The 22636-nt window shown below is 27.7% G+C and overlaps 1 protein-coding gene across 2 annotated transcripts in view; it reads right to left on the reverse strand.

Moving 5' to 3' along the window:
• Nucleotides 1-22636, reverse strand: part of LOC107454341 (dystroglycan 1) — a 99374-nt gene that overhangs the window by 31613 nt on the left and 45125 nt on the right. For both annotated transcript variants that reach the window (XM_016071502.4, XM_043039131.2), the window contains one exon: nucleotides 205-636. In XM_016071502.4, coding sequence (XP_015926988.1) covers nucleotides 205-528 — 324 coding nt within the window. In that variant the 5' untranslated portion in view covers nucleotides 529-636. The remainder of the gene's footprint in view (nucleotides 1-204; nucleotides 637-22636) is intronic.

Below are 22636 nucleotides of genomic sequence, written 5' to 3' on the forward strand. Positions count from 1 at the left end.
TGAGATTTTTTAGGTCATCAAGTCCGTTTTTATGAAAAGATATTTTGTGAAGGGTCCGTTAACGGACCCAAATTTCTTCTAAACAGACCCCTGTCTATGTATATTGCTAAGGTCCACTTTGGCAGTTCGGAACAGCAATCATTAATAATATAGCACTACAGTATATAGTAAAAGCATAGATACATGATAAAGAAATGGACTCACCTCAAATTTTTGTATCCTGCCGGAAAAGGCATCTTCTGGAATTGGATAACTAAACACTTTTCCAACAACAGCAGTGGCATCAGAAATTCCCCAGTGCCTTTTGACAGAATCTTTGCCATCGACCACTTTCTCATTCAGTTGCTGTTCTTGGACACCACTGCTGCTGTCGAGGTCCCTCAACAACAATTTAACATAATTTGTTTCGTCATCATCACCGATCACCGCCCAACAAGAAGTTACAAAAAACACCAACAAAAATAAGGAACATTTAGTCCTAGAGCAGAAAGTCAACTGTTTAAAACACGAATGCAGACGCAACGCCATCTCTTGTGCTGGTGCGAAGTTTGGCAGAGACTTTTTATCAGACTTCAAAAATTTGAAGCGTGTCACATTTTAATCAGTGAAGTCCTATGATTAATCAGGTGAAGTGCACTGAAATAAAAATTGAAAACTTGTTAGTTTTATACATTGAAGATAATTAGAGGTAAAATGTTTTAAAGTAATTCATAATTATGTATTTACTTATATGCCATATGCCCTTTTACAATAAAAAAAATTAACATCACTTTAAATTAATAGGAAAAACAAAGGCTTGAATTTCTTAGTATAAACTTTTGATTCAAAAATCACACTCTCAATTATACAATGATCTTGAGCATTGAATTAACCTAGTCATTTTAGAAAGATGATATGTTCTAGCTCTTTATAGGGCTATTTTTTTCAGTAATGTAATGTTAAAATATTTTTGGGATCGAGATTGATTTATAAAAAGAAATTCATTTAGCTTATTAATTAAAAATTAATCTAGTGTTTAAGATTAGACCTTTTGGGTGGGAAAGTGGGGTGGATTTTGAAAATTTTACCCTAGGTAAAGAATTGACCAAAAACTGGAACTTCTGTGCTAATAAATAACGGAATTTAATAGGTTATGTGCTTAGAACTAAAAATAAATTAAATTCGATGAGAAATGATCAAACAAACAAAAGCATAACGCACTAGAGAAAAAATCTTCCAAGTATTGGCCTTGATTTTTGACCCCACGAGAAATTTATTGTTATTCACTTTTAGGTAAACATAACCCGTCATTGGAATTTTTTTTTTTTTGTATTTTCAGAAATTATCAGCAGATGGCAGCACAAACCATAGGAGGGAAAATATTTGGTACCCATTGACATTTAAAAACTAAAAAAGTTGGTGGTAAGTATATTTACCACGGCTTTATATTCAGTTAACAACCGATTGAAATGAGAAAAATTGCGTTATACACCCGAACGTTGAATTTAAAAATTTTTTTACAGCTCTTATTATTTAATTTTTTTTATTAATAGCGAGGGGCTGCATATTAAATATTATATAACGCAACCGTAAATTGCTTATATTTGGTACTGGCCGTAAGAGTCACAGCTTAGGATTTCAGATTATTCAAATTTATGACACAAAAATATTTAAGTGTAATTTCATAAACTGGTAAACTGATAGAAATTTCTCGTAAAAAATTGCCAAATAACAATTGGTTTAATTGTTATTTTACCATATTCAACCAAACAAAAAACTAACCATAAAAAAGATGGTATTCAACTGTTAACTGCGGAAAAAAATCGTTTATCGACTGTTTTCCTCTAATACTGTAACCAGAATTTTATCTGGGCCAACTAGTCCCATCTTATGATGCCACTTAGTTCGTACCTATGCAGAGTTTAACTGAGAAAACTAATCGTCAATCACCTGACCCTGAGCGGTGGTTTGAATCCCAGCATTGTCAACACAATATTTCTTTTATTTCTTAAACACATGAAGAGTTTTGAGTGTCTTGTACTTCCCAGTTAGTGATACTGGACTATTAGAATACGAGACTCTTATTCATGCTTAGATAGCAACACCACAGAGTTGCTTAATACAAAAAAGTCTAGAATTTCCTATCTCTCAGGATAGATGGCACCACCAGATAAACTAATTAATCCACATTCCATGGTTCATTTGACAAACACAACCCAATCATAACACCCAACTAAATGGTCTAATTTCAATGACACCTAACTCTAATTATTCAGTTAAATTTCATTTTCAAGGTTTATAAGCCAACCTAGCTGAGAATGGTTTTTTTTTAAAAAAAAAAAAAAAAAAAAAAAAACGTAAAAATAAAGAAATGTTCATAGCACAGTAAACATTACAGTTAATTGAATGGACAAACTACTGCCGGTTACTGTACCGTAATTTTAGAATACAAATTCTAACAGTATATATCGTTAATTCTTCAATATGTATATTAATTCAATATGTATATATGTATATGTATATTAATTTCAATATGTTCGAATTATAAATTAAAAAATTGAATTACAGCAATTATAATGTAACACGCTTAAGCTATACGTTCGAATGATAAATTTCAGAACCTAATTGCAGCGATTACAATTTAACATCTTCAAGCTGTACGTTCGAATAATAAATTTTAAAACCTAATTATTGCGATTATTATTTAAGATCTTTAGGCTATACGTTCGAATGATAAATTTCAAAACCTAATTATAGCGATTATTATTTAATATCTTTAGGCTATACGTTTGAATGATAAATTTCAAAGCCTAATTACAGCGATTAAAATTTAATATCGTTTAACTATAAGTTAGAATGATAAATTTCAAAACCTAATTATAGCGATTATCATTTATTATCTTTAGGCTATAGGTTTGAATGATAAATTTGAAAGCCTAATTTCAGCGATTACAATTTAATATCTTTAAACTATACATCGAATGATAAATTTTAAAACCTAATTACAGCGATTACAGTTTTCTATATTTCAGCTAAATAATTATTATAGTGTCACAAGTTGCAAGCTGTCATCTTCAAACAAGAGTGAAAGTTAAAATGAAATACACATTCTATATAGCACCGCATGGCGCTCATTTTTTTCTTCTTTCTTTTTTTCTGGCAGAAATGAAGTTTAATGAACACTCGCATTCTTCACACTGTTGGAAAGAGGATAGAAAAAGGTTTTTGCCGTAAAATAAAATAACAAATAAAGCTCTGAGAAAATTTATAGGCCTCTAACTTCTACGCGGTCAACATTTTTTTCATACGCCTCCGCTAAGCTGATGAATTTTTCCTCGCTTTTTCCCTTCACTTTTTTCTATCTTCACTTCCTAGATTTCTCTTAGAAAATATATGGAAAAAAAAAGTATTCTGACTTAGAAAAAACGAAATTTTTACTAAATAACAAAAGTTGTTGAACACAAAATATGAGTTTTGGTTCAACGGCATCACTTTAAGGAGAGAGCCGATATATTATCCAGATATGGATAGATCAAACTTCGCTTGAATCTTTTAATTAATTAATAAAACGATTTTACGAGAAAAAATTTAGAAATTAATTTCGTTATGAAGAGCATATTTTTAACAAATAAACGAATATAAATAAAGAAAATATTAAATGTATTCTACACCAACAATGTAAAAAACACAATAGCTTACACGTACTATTAATTTTACACATTGTATAAATTGTATGTTTAGAAAAAATAAATAAAAAATAATTAAGATAATGGTTGAAATGTTTAATTATTTGAAATGAAACACGTCTTTTAAATATGTCGTCAAATACATTAGAATGGAATGTTTTCTTCGTCTTTTACGAAGTCATGAAAAAGTAAGGCTGGCTAATTTAGGAAAAGTTTTAAATAAAGCTAGAGTAAAAAATTTTTCTTCATTATTTCTAATTATTAATTTCTAACTATTTTGGTCAAAACTGAATTCGAAAGTAAATTAGCTAGTTCAAAAATCAAGAATTTTTAACACATATTGTTAAAAGACTATTACATATATGCATAGCCTTTAACAATTTTTTGTTGAATCTGTAATAGACTTTTAACACCCATTGTTAAAAGACTATTACAGATATACATAGCCTTTAACAATTGGTGTTGAATTTTTCAAAAAAATCTCCACAAATAGCAAAAATGTCATAAATTAAGAACAGCAAAAAAATTCCTCTCAAACAGAAAAATCTGTGATAATCCATTAAGCAAGAATTTCAATAATATTAAGATTATGATCACTCAAACTTTCATGAACTATTTCGCAGAAATTTCTATATCAAATTTTAGTAGAAGGATTTGATAAACGTATAGATTAACTAGGCGTCACAGTGACATTTTATTGGGAAATAGGAATTAAAAAAAAACTACATAAATCTGAAAGAAAATAAAGAGGAAAATAATCAAATACATATCACAGCAACAGATTACATCTCAAATTACAATAAATGTTTTTTTCTTTCTTTTTTAAAGAGCTAAGTACAGAAAAGATTTTATTTTTAAAGAAAAAAATAAAGTGAAAAGAACAAAAGAACATTTCTTTAATTGTCAAACTTACTGGAACTTTTTTTCGGGGCGAATAGGGGATTGTTCAATTTATTCGAAAACGCACTTCTCTTATACTAACACCATAAATTCTTAGGATGAAACAATAAAACCCGGCAGTTTCTTGCAACACGCTTACACAGAATTAAATCCCGAATTCATATTCATTCTTTATTCCATTCCCATCATTCCCTATTTCTTCGAAAGCGGCGCTTTAAAAGAAATTGAGATTACCCCCCTCCCGCTTATCCCCTTTTTCTGATCCGGCTCCTGATTTCATTTTTGATGAAGTTTGAATCCTCTACTTCCAAATGTCCCGGTGTTGGATTTTTTCCCTTTTTCCATACCAAGTAATCAGTCTTAGCCATCGTATCCCCCATATATCGTAAAAGTTTTAGTCATTATTCAGTCGTCCTGCTTTGGTCTGTAAAAGGACGTTTTTTCGGATTTGTTCTTTTACTTTTTTTTTTTTTTTTCGTCCCTCTTTGCTCAGTTATTATTATTACTCGTGCGACAGAGTGTTTCAATTTAGCTTTTCAAAGATAATGCCTTTTTTTCGTTCTTTTTTGCTGATTTCAGATAGAGACGGAAAACTTTTTTTTTTGCCGTTAAAAAAAACTTTTTCAAAATTTTTATTTTCTATGCTTTGTGTGGGGGAAAAGAAAGTATTAAAATGAAAAATAAATTTTCCAGTCGAGGAGGTTTTATTTATTTATCAGTTTTTCGTATTTTTTTATTTATTTATTTACTTCTTGAAAATTTGCATGTTTGATGCTTTTATTTTCGTTTCAAGCACCCATTTTTTTTATTAGAAATGAGAAGGATTAAAAACAGATTTCGAGCTATGATGTTTTTAATTTTACTTTATCCGTTTATACTATAAACTTTATAGGATAGGTAATGTATCAAAGATTATTTTTTATGTACTACAACATAAGAAATTTAAAACAAGAAATATAAATCATTAAATTTCAATGAGCATTAAAACAACAATAATAATGCGATACATTAATTATTTTGCGCAACAGCGCAAACAAATTAAAATAATAGAAACACAATATTTAAATTAGCATAAAAACAATAATATTGTGATGGCATATTATGAAAAATAAAATTACGATTAAAAATATATTTTGAATAAGTTTACTTAATCCCATAGTATTTATTTCAAATCAATTCTTTACAAACAAATATTTAAAATTAAAAAGAAAATAGTTTTCATTTTGATTTTTGCTAATTTCGAAACACAAAATAATTTTTTTTTAGCATTTTAATAAAAAATTAGCTTTATTTGTATTATAAATGCCAAATTAAAATAAATAAATAGTTTAAGGATTCGGGTTCATATAAAAATTGTTTACTTTATCACATTACAGCACTAGTCATTAGCTTCAATTAATCACAATTCTTATTATTGTTCCTTAAAAATTATGTTTCTTTCAACACTCTTAATATTAATTAATTAGAAATGAATGGATTCAAAATAATTTAATGATATTTAATAAACTTGATTAAAGTTGGCTAATTAAAAAATCCCCCTAACAACAGAAACTAAAAATCAAAAGCTAATTATGAAAAACATAGTAAGCATATTAATATTTAGTTGTAATTTTTATCAGATTTCATAATAAATATGATAATTTTATACAAATTAGCACTGACAAAGATTCATCCTTATAATTAGATGTAAGAAATATTCATGGATTTGGGTTGTTTAGAAAGTAGGGGATGATTAAAAAATCTATAACCTTTCAAGGTCTAATGCATTATTATGGGCAGAAATAAAAGAAAAAGAACAGCTTTGTGTTTTGAAATCAATAGCCTACAACAAAGAATTTTTAAAAAAACCCCAGCTAAGTTCAAATTACTGTAAGAAACACATAATTTTTTTATGCGACAAAAATAAACAAAAACTAATTACACCTTTAAACTAAATTGTGAATGAGTGAGGGGTGATTAAAGAAAAGTTTTATGGATTATCGCATTTGCATACTCTTCCTCGAACAAAAGAACACGAAAAGTTCTAATTAGTATTCATTTCAGCTCTCTTCATCAGTTACACATTTCCGACATTGTTTTTTTATTGCTTTTTTTTAATTTTATATTCTTATGGCCCTAATGAGAAAGTGAAGCTTCTTTTAAGCGAAAATGAATATTTTTATTTTTTTTTTATTCATTAGATATGAGTTTTAAGTGAGAAGTAGACATTTTTTTTAAACTTTAATTTTAGTGCAATAAACGATTAATCTATCATTTTTAATTTTAACCAAACTTTTTTTGTGCTTATGCATGTTGTATGTAACCAATGTATGTTAACTTACTTTTAACTGTTCATTAAATAATAATAACTAATTTTTTAATTCCTACTTGCCATTACATAAATTAAATTAAAAATTGAAGAAATTCACTTCGGCTTTATCATCTCAATATCATGACGATGTAAATTAGAACTGTAGCAACCACATAACTAAGCTACAACAGCGCCACCATGTACAAGGCAGTGGATGCTCAGACATCGAACTGAATGGACCTTCCTTTTATTTCTCTTTTCTTAATTAATTAAATTTATGTTTGTTTGTCCGTGTGCTATTTGTGTACTAATAAAATATTTGGCACTAAGCTTTTTCCCTTATTTTAAACCCCCCGAGATCTAGCTAGGGCCACAGAACCAATTTATTTATTTATTATTTTTATTTATAATTTCTTTACTTATTATTTTCTTATTTATTATTTTTTTCATTGAATCATAATTGCAGTCTAGATACATTTTCAACACAAATACATATTAATCGAAATTATAACTTTAAATCAATTCAATATTATAAATTTCTACGAAAATGGTGTTTTCACAGAAATTTATAATATTGAAATTCTGGGAATTTACTATCTGAACTATTATAGAGATTTTTAAAAAAAAATTCAATTCTGCGAATTTAATTTTTTTTAATATATAATCTCTAAAATAAGTTCAACTCATAATAAAATCAAACTAAAATAAAAATTGAAGAAATTTACAGAATACAATTAATTCCTTAAGACATGAATCAAAACATGTAAATTAAATTTTTTTAATTAAGTCAAATTAATGTTTAAAAAAAATCAGTTAAATTGAGTCTGTTACTTATTTTAAAGTAAAAAATCATTTAATTTAAAACAGGTTGTGCTGTTTTCTTCTAACAAAACATTTACAGATTCATTCATAGATACATTACATTCATAGATAAATCGGTACGGAAAGTACTGTAATAATTGAGTCTTAATCAAAAAAATAAAAATCAGTTAAATCGATCGATTTTGTTACTTAAAGAAGGAAGTAATACAAGTTTTACGTAAAATATAATTTCAATAATGATGCGAAAGTAACACTGTAAGTTGTTTTTTCTTCTAACGAAACATAACGGCAGAGTAAACACATTTACAGAACAATTATAGATAAATCGGAACAGAAAATACTGTAATAATTGAATCTCATTCATAGATAAAAAATCAATCAAATCCTTTAATTCTGTTATTTCACATAAGTTTTGAGTAAAATATAATTTCAATAATGAGGCGAATCTGTAAATGAGTTTATTCTGCCACTATACTTATGTTAGAAGAAGAAAACACTGTAAGTTGTTTTTCGTCTAACAAAAGTATAATGGCAGAGTAAATACATTTACAGAACGATTAGAGATAATACTGTAATAATTGAATCTTATTCAAAGTGAAAAATTTTATTAAATCGAATCTGTCGTCATTTAATGCAGGAATTCATATAAGTTTTACATAAAATACAATTTTAAGGTAAGCTGTTTTCATTTTATTTTTTCAAGTATAAGTAGAGCTGACACATTTATGTAAATATTGTGATTGTCGAGTTAACTACCCTACGATAATGGAAGAAACACTTTCAGTTTTTGACTTTTTTTTAAAGAATTTCTCAAGAAATACATAAAGAATTATTTTGTAACTTTAGATGTGGTTAGTTCATGCAATTTTTAATACTTAACAATAAGATTTAAAGCCTTCAGAGGTTTAAGAGACCAGCAATAAATTACGAAAGAAAATAATTATTTTTTAACCAAAAAAAAAAAAAAAATCATACCAAAAAAAACAAGCAATAGGCTTGAAACTTGTACCTTATCCTTAAATAAGGTAGTTCTTTTATACCTTATCCTTAGGTATTAGAACTACCTTGTATCTTACGCTGGTTTTAACGAATTGTTTTAAAATTTAAATCAATAATTTTGTAGTTAATTTTTAATAGCTCAAAAAATTTTTTTTAATTCCATTCAATATTTATAAAGTTATAGTAGAAAAACGTAAGGCAAAAAAAAAAAAAATCTTTTAAAGTCTATATTTACATAAAAATTTATTCTCGGTTCGAAATTGCAGCAATTAAAATTAATTATTATTAAACAGAACTTCCCGATAGCGCAATCTTACGTCATTCTTTCATAAGTTATTTACATTTTAATAATTTGAAAATTTATATTCATTACCTAAAACTTTATCGCTTACTCTGTGCTCGCCTGAACTCACTTTTTCTGTACTTTAAACTACTTACGGAGAGATGAAAGAGAATTTGGGATTAAAAGTTTCTCCCACAGTATAGCTTCCTCTTAAGTATCATGGTATAGTTAGACGCATGTACGAAACGACGGCAGACAATCATTGCTATACCCGTTCTAATAGGCACATTTTTGGTGGCATTTGATATATAAACACATTTTTGGGGACATTTGATATATAAGCACATTTTTGGGGACATTTGATATATAAGCACATTTTTGGGTGACATTTGATACATAAACCATTAAGAAATTTTTGTAAACAAATATGGATTTCATAAACAAACTATAACGTATCAAAATTATTAATTTTTAACATATAACAACTTATTTATAATGGTTTTAATTGTAGTCGTTTTCAAACTTCTTCGCTTCTGAGCGCAGCACTCGGAAAAAAAAGTTCATGGAATACTATGTGCCCGAAACCCCCCATCGAATAATTGTGAATATTTTATGAAATTATGTGCGCAATACGATAAACGGAAATTAAACTTAACTCACTTTTTTCTCTTCTCTTAATTTTGTTAGATAAAAGTGGGTGCAATTCCCCCAAAGGGAAGCGTAAAAATTACATTTATTGATAGAATCCACTGGCACCGGACAATTTTTATCAATTTGTTTCGCTGTACTCAATATCAAGGAACTAAAGGGAGATGCTCAGAAGAAAAAAGTTAAGGACAATTGAAATAAATTGAATGACGTGCTTGCACGGTTTTTGAAAAAAGAAAAAATACGACAGTCAAGGTTTAAAATAATTGATGAGCAAGCATTACTTTCAAAGCAATCGAATGTACTTGTTACGATAGCAATGACTTGAATATAAACACATTGCGTTGTTGAAGTGCACAGAATAAAAAACGGAATACACTTGAATAACATCTTATCATGTTTTCACGTACTAGGTTTCAGATTAACAAAAAAGTAATATTTGAAATTCAAAGTACTAGAAACTATATTTTGTTAAAATTTTTTGTTTTGTAAATGAAACTACTACCTTAAAATGAAGTAAAACATTGTATATATTACAATTCAAAATTTCTTCGACTTTATAAAATAATAATAATAAATAATTATTAAAAATTATTTTTTTGCCTGAGATTATCTTAAAAAGCTCTCGAGATATTGGTGTAGTAGATTTGGTGAGTAGATTGTAGTGTAGTAAATTTTCGTTTTGTAAATAAAATTACTACCTTAAAATGAAGTAAAACATTGTATATATTACAATTCAAATGTTTTTTGACTTTATAAAATAATAATAAATAATTATTAAAAAAATTTTTTTTGCCTGAAATTTATCTTAAAAAGCTCTCGAGATATTGGTGTAATAGATTTGGTGAGTAGATTGCAGTGTAGTAAATTTTTGTTTTGTAAATGAAACTATTACTTTAAAATGAAGTAAAACATTGTATATATTACAATTCAAAATTTCTTCGACTTTATAAAATAATAATAAAAAATAATTATTAAAAATTATTTTTTTGCCTGAGATTATCTTAAAAAGCTCTCGAGATATTGGTGTAGTAGATTTGGTGAGTAGATTGTAGTGTAGTAAATTTTCGTTTTGTAAATAAAATTACTACCTTAAAATGAAGTAAAACATTGTATATATTACAATTCAAATGTTTTTTGACTTTATAAAATAATAATAAATAATTATTAAAAATTATTTTTTTGCCTGAAATTATCTTAAAAAGCTCTCGAGATATTGGTGTAGTAGATTTGGTGAGTAGATTGCAGTATAGTAAATTTTTGTTTTGTAAATGAAACTATTACTTTAAAATGAAGTAAAACATTGTATATATTACAAATCAAAATTTTTTTGACTTTATAAAATAAAATAATAATAAATTATTAAAAATTATTTTTTTGCCTGAGATTATCTTTAAAAGCTTTCGAGATATTGGTGTAGTTTGTAGTAGATCTAACTATTGGGACCATATGTCCCAGATTGCGGCTACCCCCTCCTCATTTGAAGTATGGTATCTAAATCCGACGGGAAAAAAAGGCGTGTTTATTCAGAGAAAGTACATTTTTGTGTCCGATTTCTTAACTGGAAATATCGTCGTACTAATTGATTAGTACATTTGAGGTCACTCCTTAAAATCATCAAGATTGAGCCCTAATACGGTACAACATAAATAACTTTTGATCACTAAATCAAGCAATTCAGGGTGTACCATTTTTCCCCCCATGCATTGTACATAAAATGATTCGTTTCCCCAAATGTTTATTTTGTTTGATTATAATTTATTTATGCATGTCTATTTAAAAAGTCTACTTTCTTTCAGATTTGAGGTGTAAGTCATATTTTCTACTTTTTTTAAAAAAAATTAATGACATCAAAACATAAAGAAATAAATAACTACATGATAATGCTAATATTTTGTAAATTTAGGTGTGACATTCGAATACGAAGTCAACACAGCGCTCGATGGGAATTGGTTTCGGAAAATTGTTACAATAGCAGAGTTACACTACTTGAAAAAGTGACTTATACTAGAGTAACTTCACATAAATCACGACGAAACTGAAAGAATTGAAATTAAGTGTTCGTTGAATTTTCCGACGACAACTACACTCAATTACTCGTAAAATAAATCACATTGAAACGCATCGACTTAAAGACAAATATACTTCGGCGAGGTTATTTGAAGGATAATATCAGCGCTATTACGCCTAAGATTTAAGAATAAAGAATGGTAAAGGATTCATTATCTCTGCCCAAAATTGAAAAAGATTAAAAATTAAAATTCAGAAAATTATTAAGTATAAAAAATACTCAACTAATTTGGATCAAAGTGTTCTAAAATAAGTTGATATTAACTGATTAAAAACTTCATTCGGTTCATAAGCATAAAAATAAGAAACAGCAATCGACATGAATGAGAAGAAACAAGAGTGATTTTACATATAAAACGTTAAGTTGCCAACGAAAAAGTGGAAAAATAAAGGTGAGAAACAAACCTAAAAAAGCCATGGTGGCCGAGAGGAATAAAATAAAAAAACAATCGGTTACTGTGGTTTTTCTAGTTTTGTTTCTTACCTTTATTTTTCCATTTCTCGTTGGCATTTTTACGTTTTATGTTTCCAATTACTCTTGTTTTTTTCTTATTCGCGTTTGGCAAATCTTGAAAATGGGAGCCTATTTTTGAGCGCTTGAAACATGTCGACTGTTATTTCCTACTTTTACAGTTATAGAGTGGAAAAATAAAGGTGAGAAGCGAATGAAATTTTTAATCTAGTAATTTCTTGCCTCTTAAGTTTTTAGGGATTATTTATTTAACACTTTATTCGAATTTACTTAAGGAAAAAGCGTACCGAATCACTAAGTCATGATTAAGATTAAAGAATTCGGAATCAAACGATTCAGCTTATTCATCTTATATGAATCAGAATTCGACACTGATTTAAACTTTGCAAAAATTTATCGACTAATTCAATCTGAATCAATGAATTCGCATCAATTGTTTGGAATCAACCGACAAATCTTCTAGGTGCTGGTTGATTCCACCTAGAATGATTTCTTTGTGGATTCCATTGATTTCCTCGTAGAAGAGGTGTCGTATCAACTGATTCAATCCAGCAAAATATAAATGTCGACCAACATATTTTGTCTATACCACTAACTCGAATAAACCGGTTAGAATGATTTAACGGAATCAACTAGAATTTATTAATGCGAATTGCTAAATTAATCATAATAACTGACTTTAAGACAGTTTTGAATTAGTGTGACAATGATTAATTCAAAGATATAAATTACTCCTACGCATAAAAAAGAGCAAATTAAATACTGAAAAATTGAGGGAGGCATTAATTAATAAATAGACGTGGGCAAATTAGAACCTAAATGGGCTTTATTCGAATCATATATTTCAAATCAAATTTATTGATTTGAATTAATTTAATTTTTCATAATTGATTTTAGAACAAGTTTAAACCAGTATGACACTGATGATGATAATATGCTATGAATTTCTTCAGTGTTTTATATCAATGGATTTCGAATATAAGATTCAATATCCAACTCCACTAATTGTATTTATACGTAAAGAAAGAGTAAGATCGTAAAATCGAGGAGGGTTGACACTAATTAGTAACAAAATTACCAATAATTTTAAAATCAATGTATTTCAAACCAAAAAAATTTTTTTTGATTCGATTAACTTTAGTATTTTGCAACTGATTTTAAGACAGGTTTAAACTTGTATGGCACTGATAATTCGAAGCAAGGAATTACTTCAGTATTTCAAATTAATGAATTTGAAAAACTAATTTAGATCCAACTCCACTATTTTCCCACACATAAACAAAAAGTAAACTAATGATCGAAATTTCGAGGGGGGGGGGGGGGGAAATTTATANATCGAGGAGGGTTGACACTAATTAGTAACAAAATTACCAATAATTTTAAAATCAATGTATTTCAAACCAAAAAAATTTTTTTTGATTCGATTAACTTTAGTATTTTGCAACTGATTTTAAGACAGGTTTAAACTTGTATGGCACTGATAATTCGAAGCAAGGAATTACTTCAGTATTTCAAATTAATGAATTTGAAAAACTAATTTAGTCCCAACTCCACTATTTTCCCACACATAAACAAAAAGTAAACAAATGATCGAAATTTCGAGGGGGGGGGGAGGAAATTTATACAAAAACCATAACACGTTCCTAATTTAATTCATTGATTTGATTTCATTTTTCGAAACCGATTTTAAGACAAGTTTAAACTAGTATGACACCGATAAAACGAAGCTATGAATTACTTCAGTGTTTTATATCAACAGATTCGAATATCCGACTCAATAACCAACTGCACTATTCTTCAACTCGTAAACATAAACTAATCGTAAAATTGAGCAAGTATGTATAAGAAATTGGCGTAAATTAGTAACTATCGTAAAATATATCAATAGTTTTAGAATCTACAATGCTTGTCGAACTAAAACAAATACTTGTGATTCGACTCACTAATTTAGTGATTCGCAACTGATTTTAAGACAAGTTAAAACCTGTCATTATTTCAAATCAATGAATTCGAATATCTAATGAAGACCCAACTACACTACTCTCCCACGCATAAACAAAGAGTAAAATGATGTTCGAAACTTTGAGGGGGCTGGGGAATTCATGAAAAACCATAACACACTCCTAATTTAATTGCTGAATCATACTTTCTGTGTGGTAAGAACGTCCCCCTGCCTCCTCATCCGGGCAATCTCCATCAAGTAAAAGTGTTGCAAGCAAGTGATGGACCGACAGCCTGAATTAAACGGAAATCTGTAATTTCTGGGTCTGCCAGCAGTTGGCACAGTCCATAGTCTCGATTCATTGGAGGCCAACTGCATACAAACGGGTGAAAATGAAATAAAATAGAAGGAAGTTGCCGGCAGAAATGGTGACTCAACGTCCAATAAACGCGTGTCACTCATCTCGGGTATTGAGAAAGAAAAAAAAATAACAATAATAATCAAAATTGATGGCATGATGTTTCGAAAATAATATAAAAAATATTATCACCAATTCTCGAGCGATAAGAAGTTTCAATCTTACTCATAAATCAAGAATGTTATTAACAAACCGACTGATATATAAATTAAATTACATTTTTTCTAAGAAAAATAATTATTCTCTCAAATATTTTTCCTGTTATCATGAAAATAAATAGCATTGTGGAGTTAGATGGATAAGGAAATGGTGCATCTACTTAATTAAAACTCTTAAAAAATGACATAACAGTAATTATTTAATAAGAAGAGAGAACAATGGAAAAGAAGCAATAAACAGAAGAAAGATTAAAACTAAAAAAAATATAGTAGAAAACTAACAATGCACAATTATTATGTGAGACTTTAAGATATTTAAATCAGTAAGCATGTCGAAACAAAAGCTTTTATTTGAAATTTAAAAATTTTACGTTTTTTCCTAACAATAAAATAAAATTAATTGTAATTATTTACATAAATATTATCAATTAGAACTTTAAAAAAGTTGAATTTAAATACCAATCAAATAATTAAGTTTACCCGTACGGGATCTTCTCTTAATAACAAAAACATTTTTAAAAAATGTTCATACAGAAGAAGAAAAAAAAAAATGCGATAGAAAATAAATCAGGATATACAGATTTTTCCAAAGTTTTCAAAAACTTTCTATAACTTCGTCATTGGAATTTCTGAAAATGTAATACCTGCAGTTAATATGCAATAATGCCAAGAATAATTATGATTGTTTTGCGTTACTTACAAATACTCAATATTTTAAAATAATTTCCCTACCCTGGCAAATTGAATTTCAGTAAGTGCAATTACAATAACCGAAATCAATACGTAATAATGCCTGAAATAATTAAGATTAAATAAATTAAAAATTAGTTATGTAATACTTGCAGATTAATGAGAAATATTTTAACAAGTTTCTTTAGCAAACAAAGTTTTTACGATTTTATTATTTGTTAAAGTTGGCCAGATATTTGTACTTATTCTTGTATATCGAAGTTTAAATGATGAGTTCCGTCTCCAAACTATTTTGTAACCATTCATCTGGGTTCAATTACACTTTCAAAACCCCGATAAAATTCCGATTTCATAATCAAAGATATTAAAAAAGTTAGAAAAGCATAACACAGATAAAAAAATCAGAATTAAGTATAGATTTGAAACCTCATAATTATAAAAAATCTCGTTTATTATTAATAAAAATTTACTAAAAATACGTGAAATTTTTTGCATTAAATAAAACCTACTTTTTCTCGCATTGGAATTATATATGCTTTAACATACTTTATGAATTTCTGAAACTTCAGATTTTATTATTGATTAATTATTTCATAAAATTTTAAATTGCATCGTTTCATTGCGCATGCATACATATTCAAAATAATTATAAGGCTTAAATGAAACAGTTTAGCATTAAAGCAAGCAGCATTTAAAGCTAAATTAAGCTTAGTATAAAAACTATAGAATAGAGTAAATTTATTTTTTCAACATCCAATTATTACTTCCTTTAACGCAACATGTTTCCTTTATTACAAACTGAATAAAAACAATTTTTACGTGATGTCACAATAGGCCACAGCATAAAATTATTCGACTATCATGCAACGACAAATAAATTTATTGTAACTATTTTCGAAATCGCTATTGTCTTCTTGGGTGTGTAAAAATGGGTAAAGTCTGTTTTGAAAAAGAAAAAAAAAATCGTCACGACTTCAATCGATTCATTAAGGTGTGGTACTCATTATTTAGACCTTATGGAAAGAAGAAAAAAAACATTATCTTCCAAATTTAATCCACCTTTATTTTTTCAAGCGATACTGAAATAGGGGAAGAGAACTCAGGGCGTCAAAAACATAACCACCCACTAATTAATCGGATTTCACAGAATGAAGAATAAAAAACCACCCCATAATAAAAGCTATAAGCAATGACCAGATCTGTTATATATTTTATCACCGGGAAGATTTTTTGGTAGGTGTCTTGTGTTTCTAATCATCGAAAAGAGCGTAAGTTACAATAAAAAATTTAACATCCTCTTAATTTAGAATACTGAAAATTAAAAGTTACCAATTACAAGCTAACAAATACATAAAAATGTGGCATATAGCATATTTAAAGCAGGCAAGTATTAACATATTCATTATTAGTACTACCATAAACCAAACATATTTTTTAAAAAAAGTGGACAAACTTAAATTAAAAAAGATTTAAAATTGTCATCTAAATTATCCTTTGACAAATTTAAGACATTCAAATTTCAAAAAATTGTCTAGAAAATTATCATAATTAGCACTAGGGTGGGTTTCAAATCTGTGGCATTTTTGATACCCGACAAAAGACTTATTTTATTTTGGAATTTAATAGCCAGTGGCTTCGATGCTTATGTTATCTAAAAATGCATATGATTTAAAGTTATGTATAATTTTTTTTTTTTGAATTTGTCTAACGCTGTATATTATATAAAAATTTAACATATAGGATTTTTAGGAAATCAGTTGTCTGAAATGACTAAGTCAAATTCCTTTTCTTATAGTTTACCAATCTAAAATATGTAAAATAACCTAAAAGCAGTTATGTATTACAAAAATTCGTTTTATCAAGAAGATAGCTTTGAATTTAATTATTTTTTAATTTCCTGGTACATATTAATTGTTTAGTGTTTTCCAAGAGCAATGTCTGGCCTCTTACCAAACATAATTATTTTTAAAATTTCTCAGTAGATAACACTACCACATTTTAATATTGCTTTCCTGATTCAGTAAGTTACTTACAATAAGCATTTCTAAAATCTAAAATCAATATAAAGGTAAAAAATTACTTTTTAGAGTTTCAGGATTTTTAAAAGCTATTTTTTTTATGTTGTACCGTTTTCTTACCAACTTCTTAAAGTTAATTAGTAAAAATTTATTAACTACTTATTTTATGCAAAGTAAGTCGATGAATCATATTTGAGCAATATCATCCTAAAAAATTAACACGTGTCTGTAAAAAATTTTATTGTACGGTCTGTTGCCTGTTAAAAGAAACAGACATGGCATAATTTTTAAACAAATAGCCTCCTTTTGTTACCAGCGTGGTCACATTTCAAAATTATCTTGCAAAACATATAAACTTTAACGGTAACCAGATCGAATGCATTTAAATATTCTAACTGTATTTAAATATTCTAACGTGAAAACAAAAAATATAGGTGTAAAACATTTTAATTTCGATTAGGCAATGAAATAGGGTGGTCAAAATATATATATAAGACAACAAATGTATGTGAAATCAGCACTACTTAATACACAGCCAAATGTTCTACTGATCTAATATATTTTTATATTTTATAATCGTCTTTTTGTATAGTAATATAATTTTTAATCTAATTAGATGGATTTAACCATTATAAATAATCTATTTTTTTAAACCATTACTCTCTCAAAAATGCCTCAAATTTGAAAAGCACCCACTGGCAAGCTAATGTATAAAAATGTGACAAATTTTGAACACGTAAAATTATAATAGAATAGTTTAAATTTTATTTTAAAAAAAAAACAAGTAAAATAAAAAAACAACTTTTAATTCAATCTTGATGCTGATTACTAAAACATGCACAAAACAAGCTGAGGAATCAATATTAATCGCAAACAATTATCAATTTAAATTTAAATTTTTCTTAAACCATTTTTCTCTCAAATATGTCTCAAATTTGAAAATCACCCACTTGCAACTAATATATAAAAATGTGACACATTTAGAACACAAGATTTAAAGCTGTCAGGTAAAGTATCGTTTGATAAAGTTTAGAGCACATAAGATTCAAAATTATCAGCTGTATTATCACTGTAGTGAAAAGTATTTTTTATATTGAAAACGAGTATTAAACAGAGGGATACAGTTTCCTGTGACTTATTATACTATTTCATTCTAACGGTATGCCGCTCCCTGATAAATAAATGCATTAGATTTAAACAAAAGATAATAAAAAGAACTATTCCTATTTACAGAAAAATTGTTGAAGAAACGAAAAACGTAAGGGCGTTTTCTCTTACATGGGGAATAAAAAGAATCTAGGCATATTTCTCGTCTTTCAAATTTATTCCTTTTCTAAGATGGCGAAAAAGTTTTTTTTACTGAGAAATAAGAATGCAAAAATACTTTAACTTTTACATTCTCTGAGAATAGAACTTCTTACTTTTGCTGTCTGGCGCGCGCATGAACAAGAAAATTTCCATCAAACTTTATTCTTTTTCTTATGTGTTAAACCGATTTAAAACCACTTCAATCGAATCTGAGAATATGCACACGAACCAAAAAAGAATAAAATCTGAAAGAACAAAGGGGAAAAGTCAGATGGAAAGATGGTAAAATCAGAGTTTTCTTCTTTGTTTGTTTATTCGAAAAACTGAAGAGTTAAGAATTTTACCGTCACTTTTGAAGGGATTATTTTTAAAATAAAAATTGTTGACAAAAGAAAAATAAAAAAATCCAGAATAGTTTTGTCCATTAAAGAATTCAGGAAAAAATAATTCAAGTACTTTCAGCATTATTCGAAATAAAATATTTTTGTGCGCATTTATTAATTTATCACACTAACTCACATTTATTATTTAATAAAAAGCTAATCCACATTTAATTAATTATCAAAGGAGGAATATAAAGAAGAATTAGTCTTATTAAATTCTTAATGAATTTATATTTAATAATAATAAATTCTCATATAATTAATATAATTTCATTCTATATTTAATAATAATAAATTCTTATATAATTAATATAATTTCATTCTATATTTAATTAAATAATAAAACATTTAATGAAGCATTAATTTAAAGTTTATAATTTATTACAATAATAATGTAATTTAATAATTTGATATAATTCTAACAATTTACAACACTGTAACATAAACGTAACAAAACAAAATTAACTAAAATTAATTAACAATTTACATTTAATAGCATAAATCTACATTTATAACTTCACATAACATAAATTCATGTTTTAAAATTTATTATAATAATAATTTACATTTAATAATTTAAGAAAACATTGATTTACAATTAATAATTTTATGTAACATTAACTTACATTTATTACTTTAACATTTCAAGAACATATTTTGTGCGCATTTATTAATTTTTGTACAGAATCAACTATAATAGGTAAACACTATAATAGGTAAACACTATAATAGGTTAAACATTTTTATAAAGAATTAATTTAAGAACTTTTTAGAAATTCGGGCACTTTGGGTGCATAACAAAATAATGCACAACAACCTGTACAAATTTATGATTAATTTCAGATTACTGCTTCAGATTATTGCTACTATCAAATCCACTTATAAGGACTCATTTATTAATTTTTTTTTATATGAGACTGAAGGTATGAGGTTAACTATTTCTAGTTAACTACTCATAATTACTCACTGACGTAATTCTGAGTTTTACGCTTTATAAAGATAACTGTTAAAAAAATCTCATGTAACTAAACATAATACTATTTCAGTGCTTAACATTTTTTAATCTTAACGTTAATTAATCTACTTTGCAATGTGCAATATATGACACTATAAAAAAAAGAAAAGGGCAGCAATAGCATTAAAAATTGAAGGGCAATAAATATCCAGCAAAGGGTTCTTAAAAGATCGAATTCGATTAAATGTTCTTTTCCGCTGCCATGTTTAAAAGAGAAGGGAAAAATACAACCCTAATTACAGATTCCTCCCAACACGATAATATTGGGAAATCAATTAGTAGTTGTAGCTTTATTTATAACAAGTTCAGTTGAGTTAAGTGGCTCGCTTAATCGAAATAAACTAAAAGGAATTGTTAATGAACATTGTATGATGGTAATGTGTATTCTTGCTCATTTTAACCCGCCATAATTTTATACATCATTTCGTGTTATTTCTGGAATTTTTTTATAAGCATTAGAAATTATTTATGTTCGAATTTAGAATTTAATTCATTGAATAGATAGTTCATATATTGGATATTTTTACAAGAGTTAGATATGTTTTTGTTAAATTATGTTCTAATCATGATTTTGTGAACACAGGCTTCTGATTTGGAGAAAAATCAGTGGTCTCTTATGATTTTTCGTGAAAGGTTTAGTTTTTGTAAAAATTGTGAAAACGTAATCATGATTTTGTGGATATGTAAATATGAGTTCCTGTTTCTGTGAAGGGAAAAAAACACAAAGCTACATCTTTTAAGAAGTTTTAATATTAAAAATTAAACACGTCATTAACTTTGATTTTAAAAAAAAATTTGTTTTCGCTATAAAATATTTTGTCAAGAATTCGTTTTAACAATTATAAATTTTTTAAAGGGTCCGTTTTAACAATAATTTTTTTTTTTTTTTTTTTTTTTGTGAAAGGCTGTAAAGTAAACAAATAGAAAAATTGTGAGAGGGAAAATTAGGAACAAAGCAAAAAATATTACTTCCCTATTTTACATCGTTTTTTTTTCTGTTAGTGGCAAAATACTATAAATATTATAATGCAATGTATGTAATAAAAACCTTTTGAGTTTTTCCTTTAATAAGTCCAGTCAGTCTAACTGATATAGCTGATTTGCTTTTAGAAAAATAGCATGGGTATAATTTTTTTCAATCTTGGACGTTGGACGTTCATCACCAAACATAATATAAACGACACCAAACGTTTAACCTATTTCTTCAAAATTCAAAAGAATAGTAAGAGAGCGAACATTTTCTCTTATTTCGTCTCACAATTTTAAAAGAAAGTATTCATAAAAAAGTACTTTTTATTGCATTTTTCTGGAAACAAAATTTGACCTGATTTTGTCATAGTCGTCTAGGCAATCAGAGAATTCAACATTGCAATCGCATCAAGAGAATTCTCGCTTAGAAAAAAAAGGGGGCCAAACAGATAAAAAGAACAAACTTACTACTTTTTATCAGACAGCAATAAGCACCCGCATATGTTCTTCGAGCAGTTGGCGCCAATTGTTGATTCAACTTATCTAACAAGAAGACTTCCTTTTGCACCGTGTAAGCTGTCATTGTTTCGTAGCATGGAGCATGAAGAACCCTGGTAGATAGCGAAATAATTCAATTGGCGGCAAAAGAATACCCAGATTTGGAACTCGTTTTAATGACAATTCTTAAAACGATGAGGATCATAAAAATTCTTCACAGCAGCGATGGCAGATTGGGTAATCGGAGAATGGAATAAAGTACTGCGATTTCCGAGGATCATAAAATAAAAGATTAGAGCACACTATGAGTTCTTAGTACTTAGAGGTGGTACCAAGAGCGCACTTAGCACTCAAGAAAGGAACAATGGACGATTTAAGACAGTGGGAAAAGATATACATTTAATTAGAGGGATTCAATTGTTGATTAAAAATTCACATCTTGCGAAAAAAATTTAACAAAATTCGCTTTAATATTTTGAAACATTATGCAGACATCCAAAGTTTTTTTTTTTTTTTTTTTTTTTTTTTTTTTTTTTTTTTTNATTTAAAAGTCTTGTGTGTTTAGTTCAACAATAAAAAGCAGAGTAAAATTAAATTGAGCACGGATAGAGAAGAAAGATTTAAAAAAAAAATAAGAAAACTCACAGGTTACCATTACATAGGCTTTTTTCTCGCTTTCAAATTCGCAAAATCTTCAATAATATCTGTAAATTGTAACCTATTTGTAATATCACTCTCTATTGCTAAAAGGGCTAAACCACTTAATTTATTATTTGAAAGAGTTGATCTCAAACGATTTTTTATTCTTTTCAATGCAGAAAATGAACGCTCACTAGTGCAGTGCAAAAATAAGAAATTGGGCCCCTAATTTCAGTCATTTGGGGGGCCCCCTAGAATTTTACAGGGGAAGCACTTGCTTCCTGTGCCTTTTCGGTAATCAGGCCCTGAGTGGATATGGCAGTCGTCTCCCAATCAGGTAGTACCAGGTTCGGATCCCAGCGAAGGCCGATTGATACGAATTTTACTTCCTGCACACCAATCACAGTTTTGAAGTAAAATATCCTCAGTGGAGGACGGATCATGGGTTA

Source organism: Parasteatoda tepidariorum, chromosome 3, assembly GCF_043381705.1.
Source record: "Parasteatoda tepidariorum isolate YZ-2023 chromosome 3, CAS_Ptep_4.0, whole genome shotgun sequence".
In the NCBI taxonomy this organism is placed as follows: Eukaryota; Metazoa; Arthropoda; class Arachnida; order Araneae; family Theridiidae; genus Parasteatoda; species Parasteatoda tepidariorum.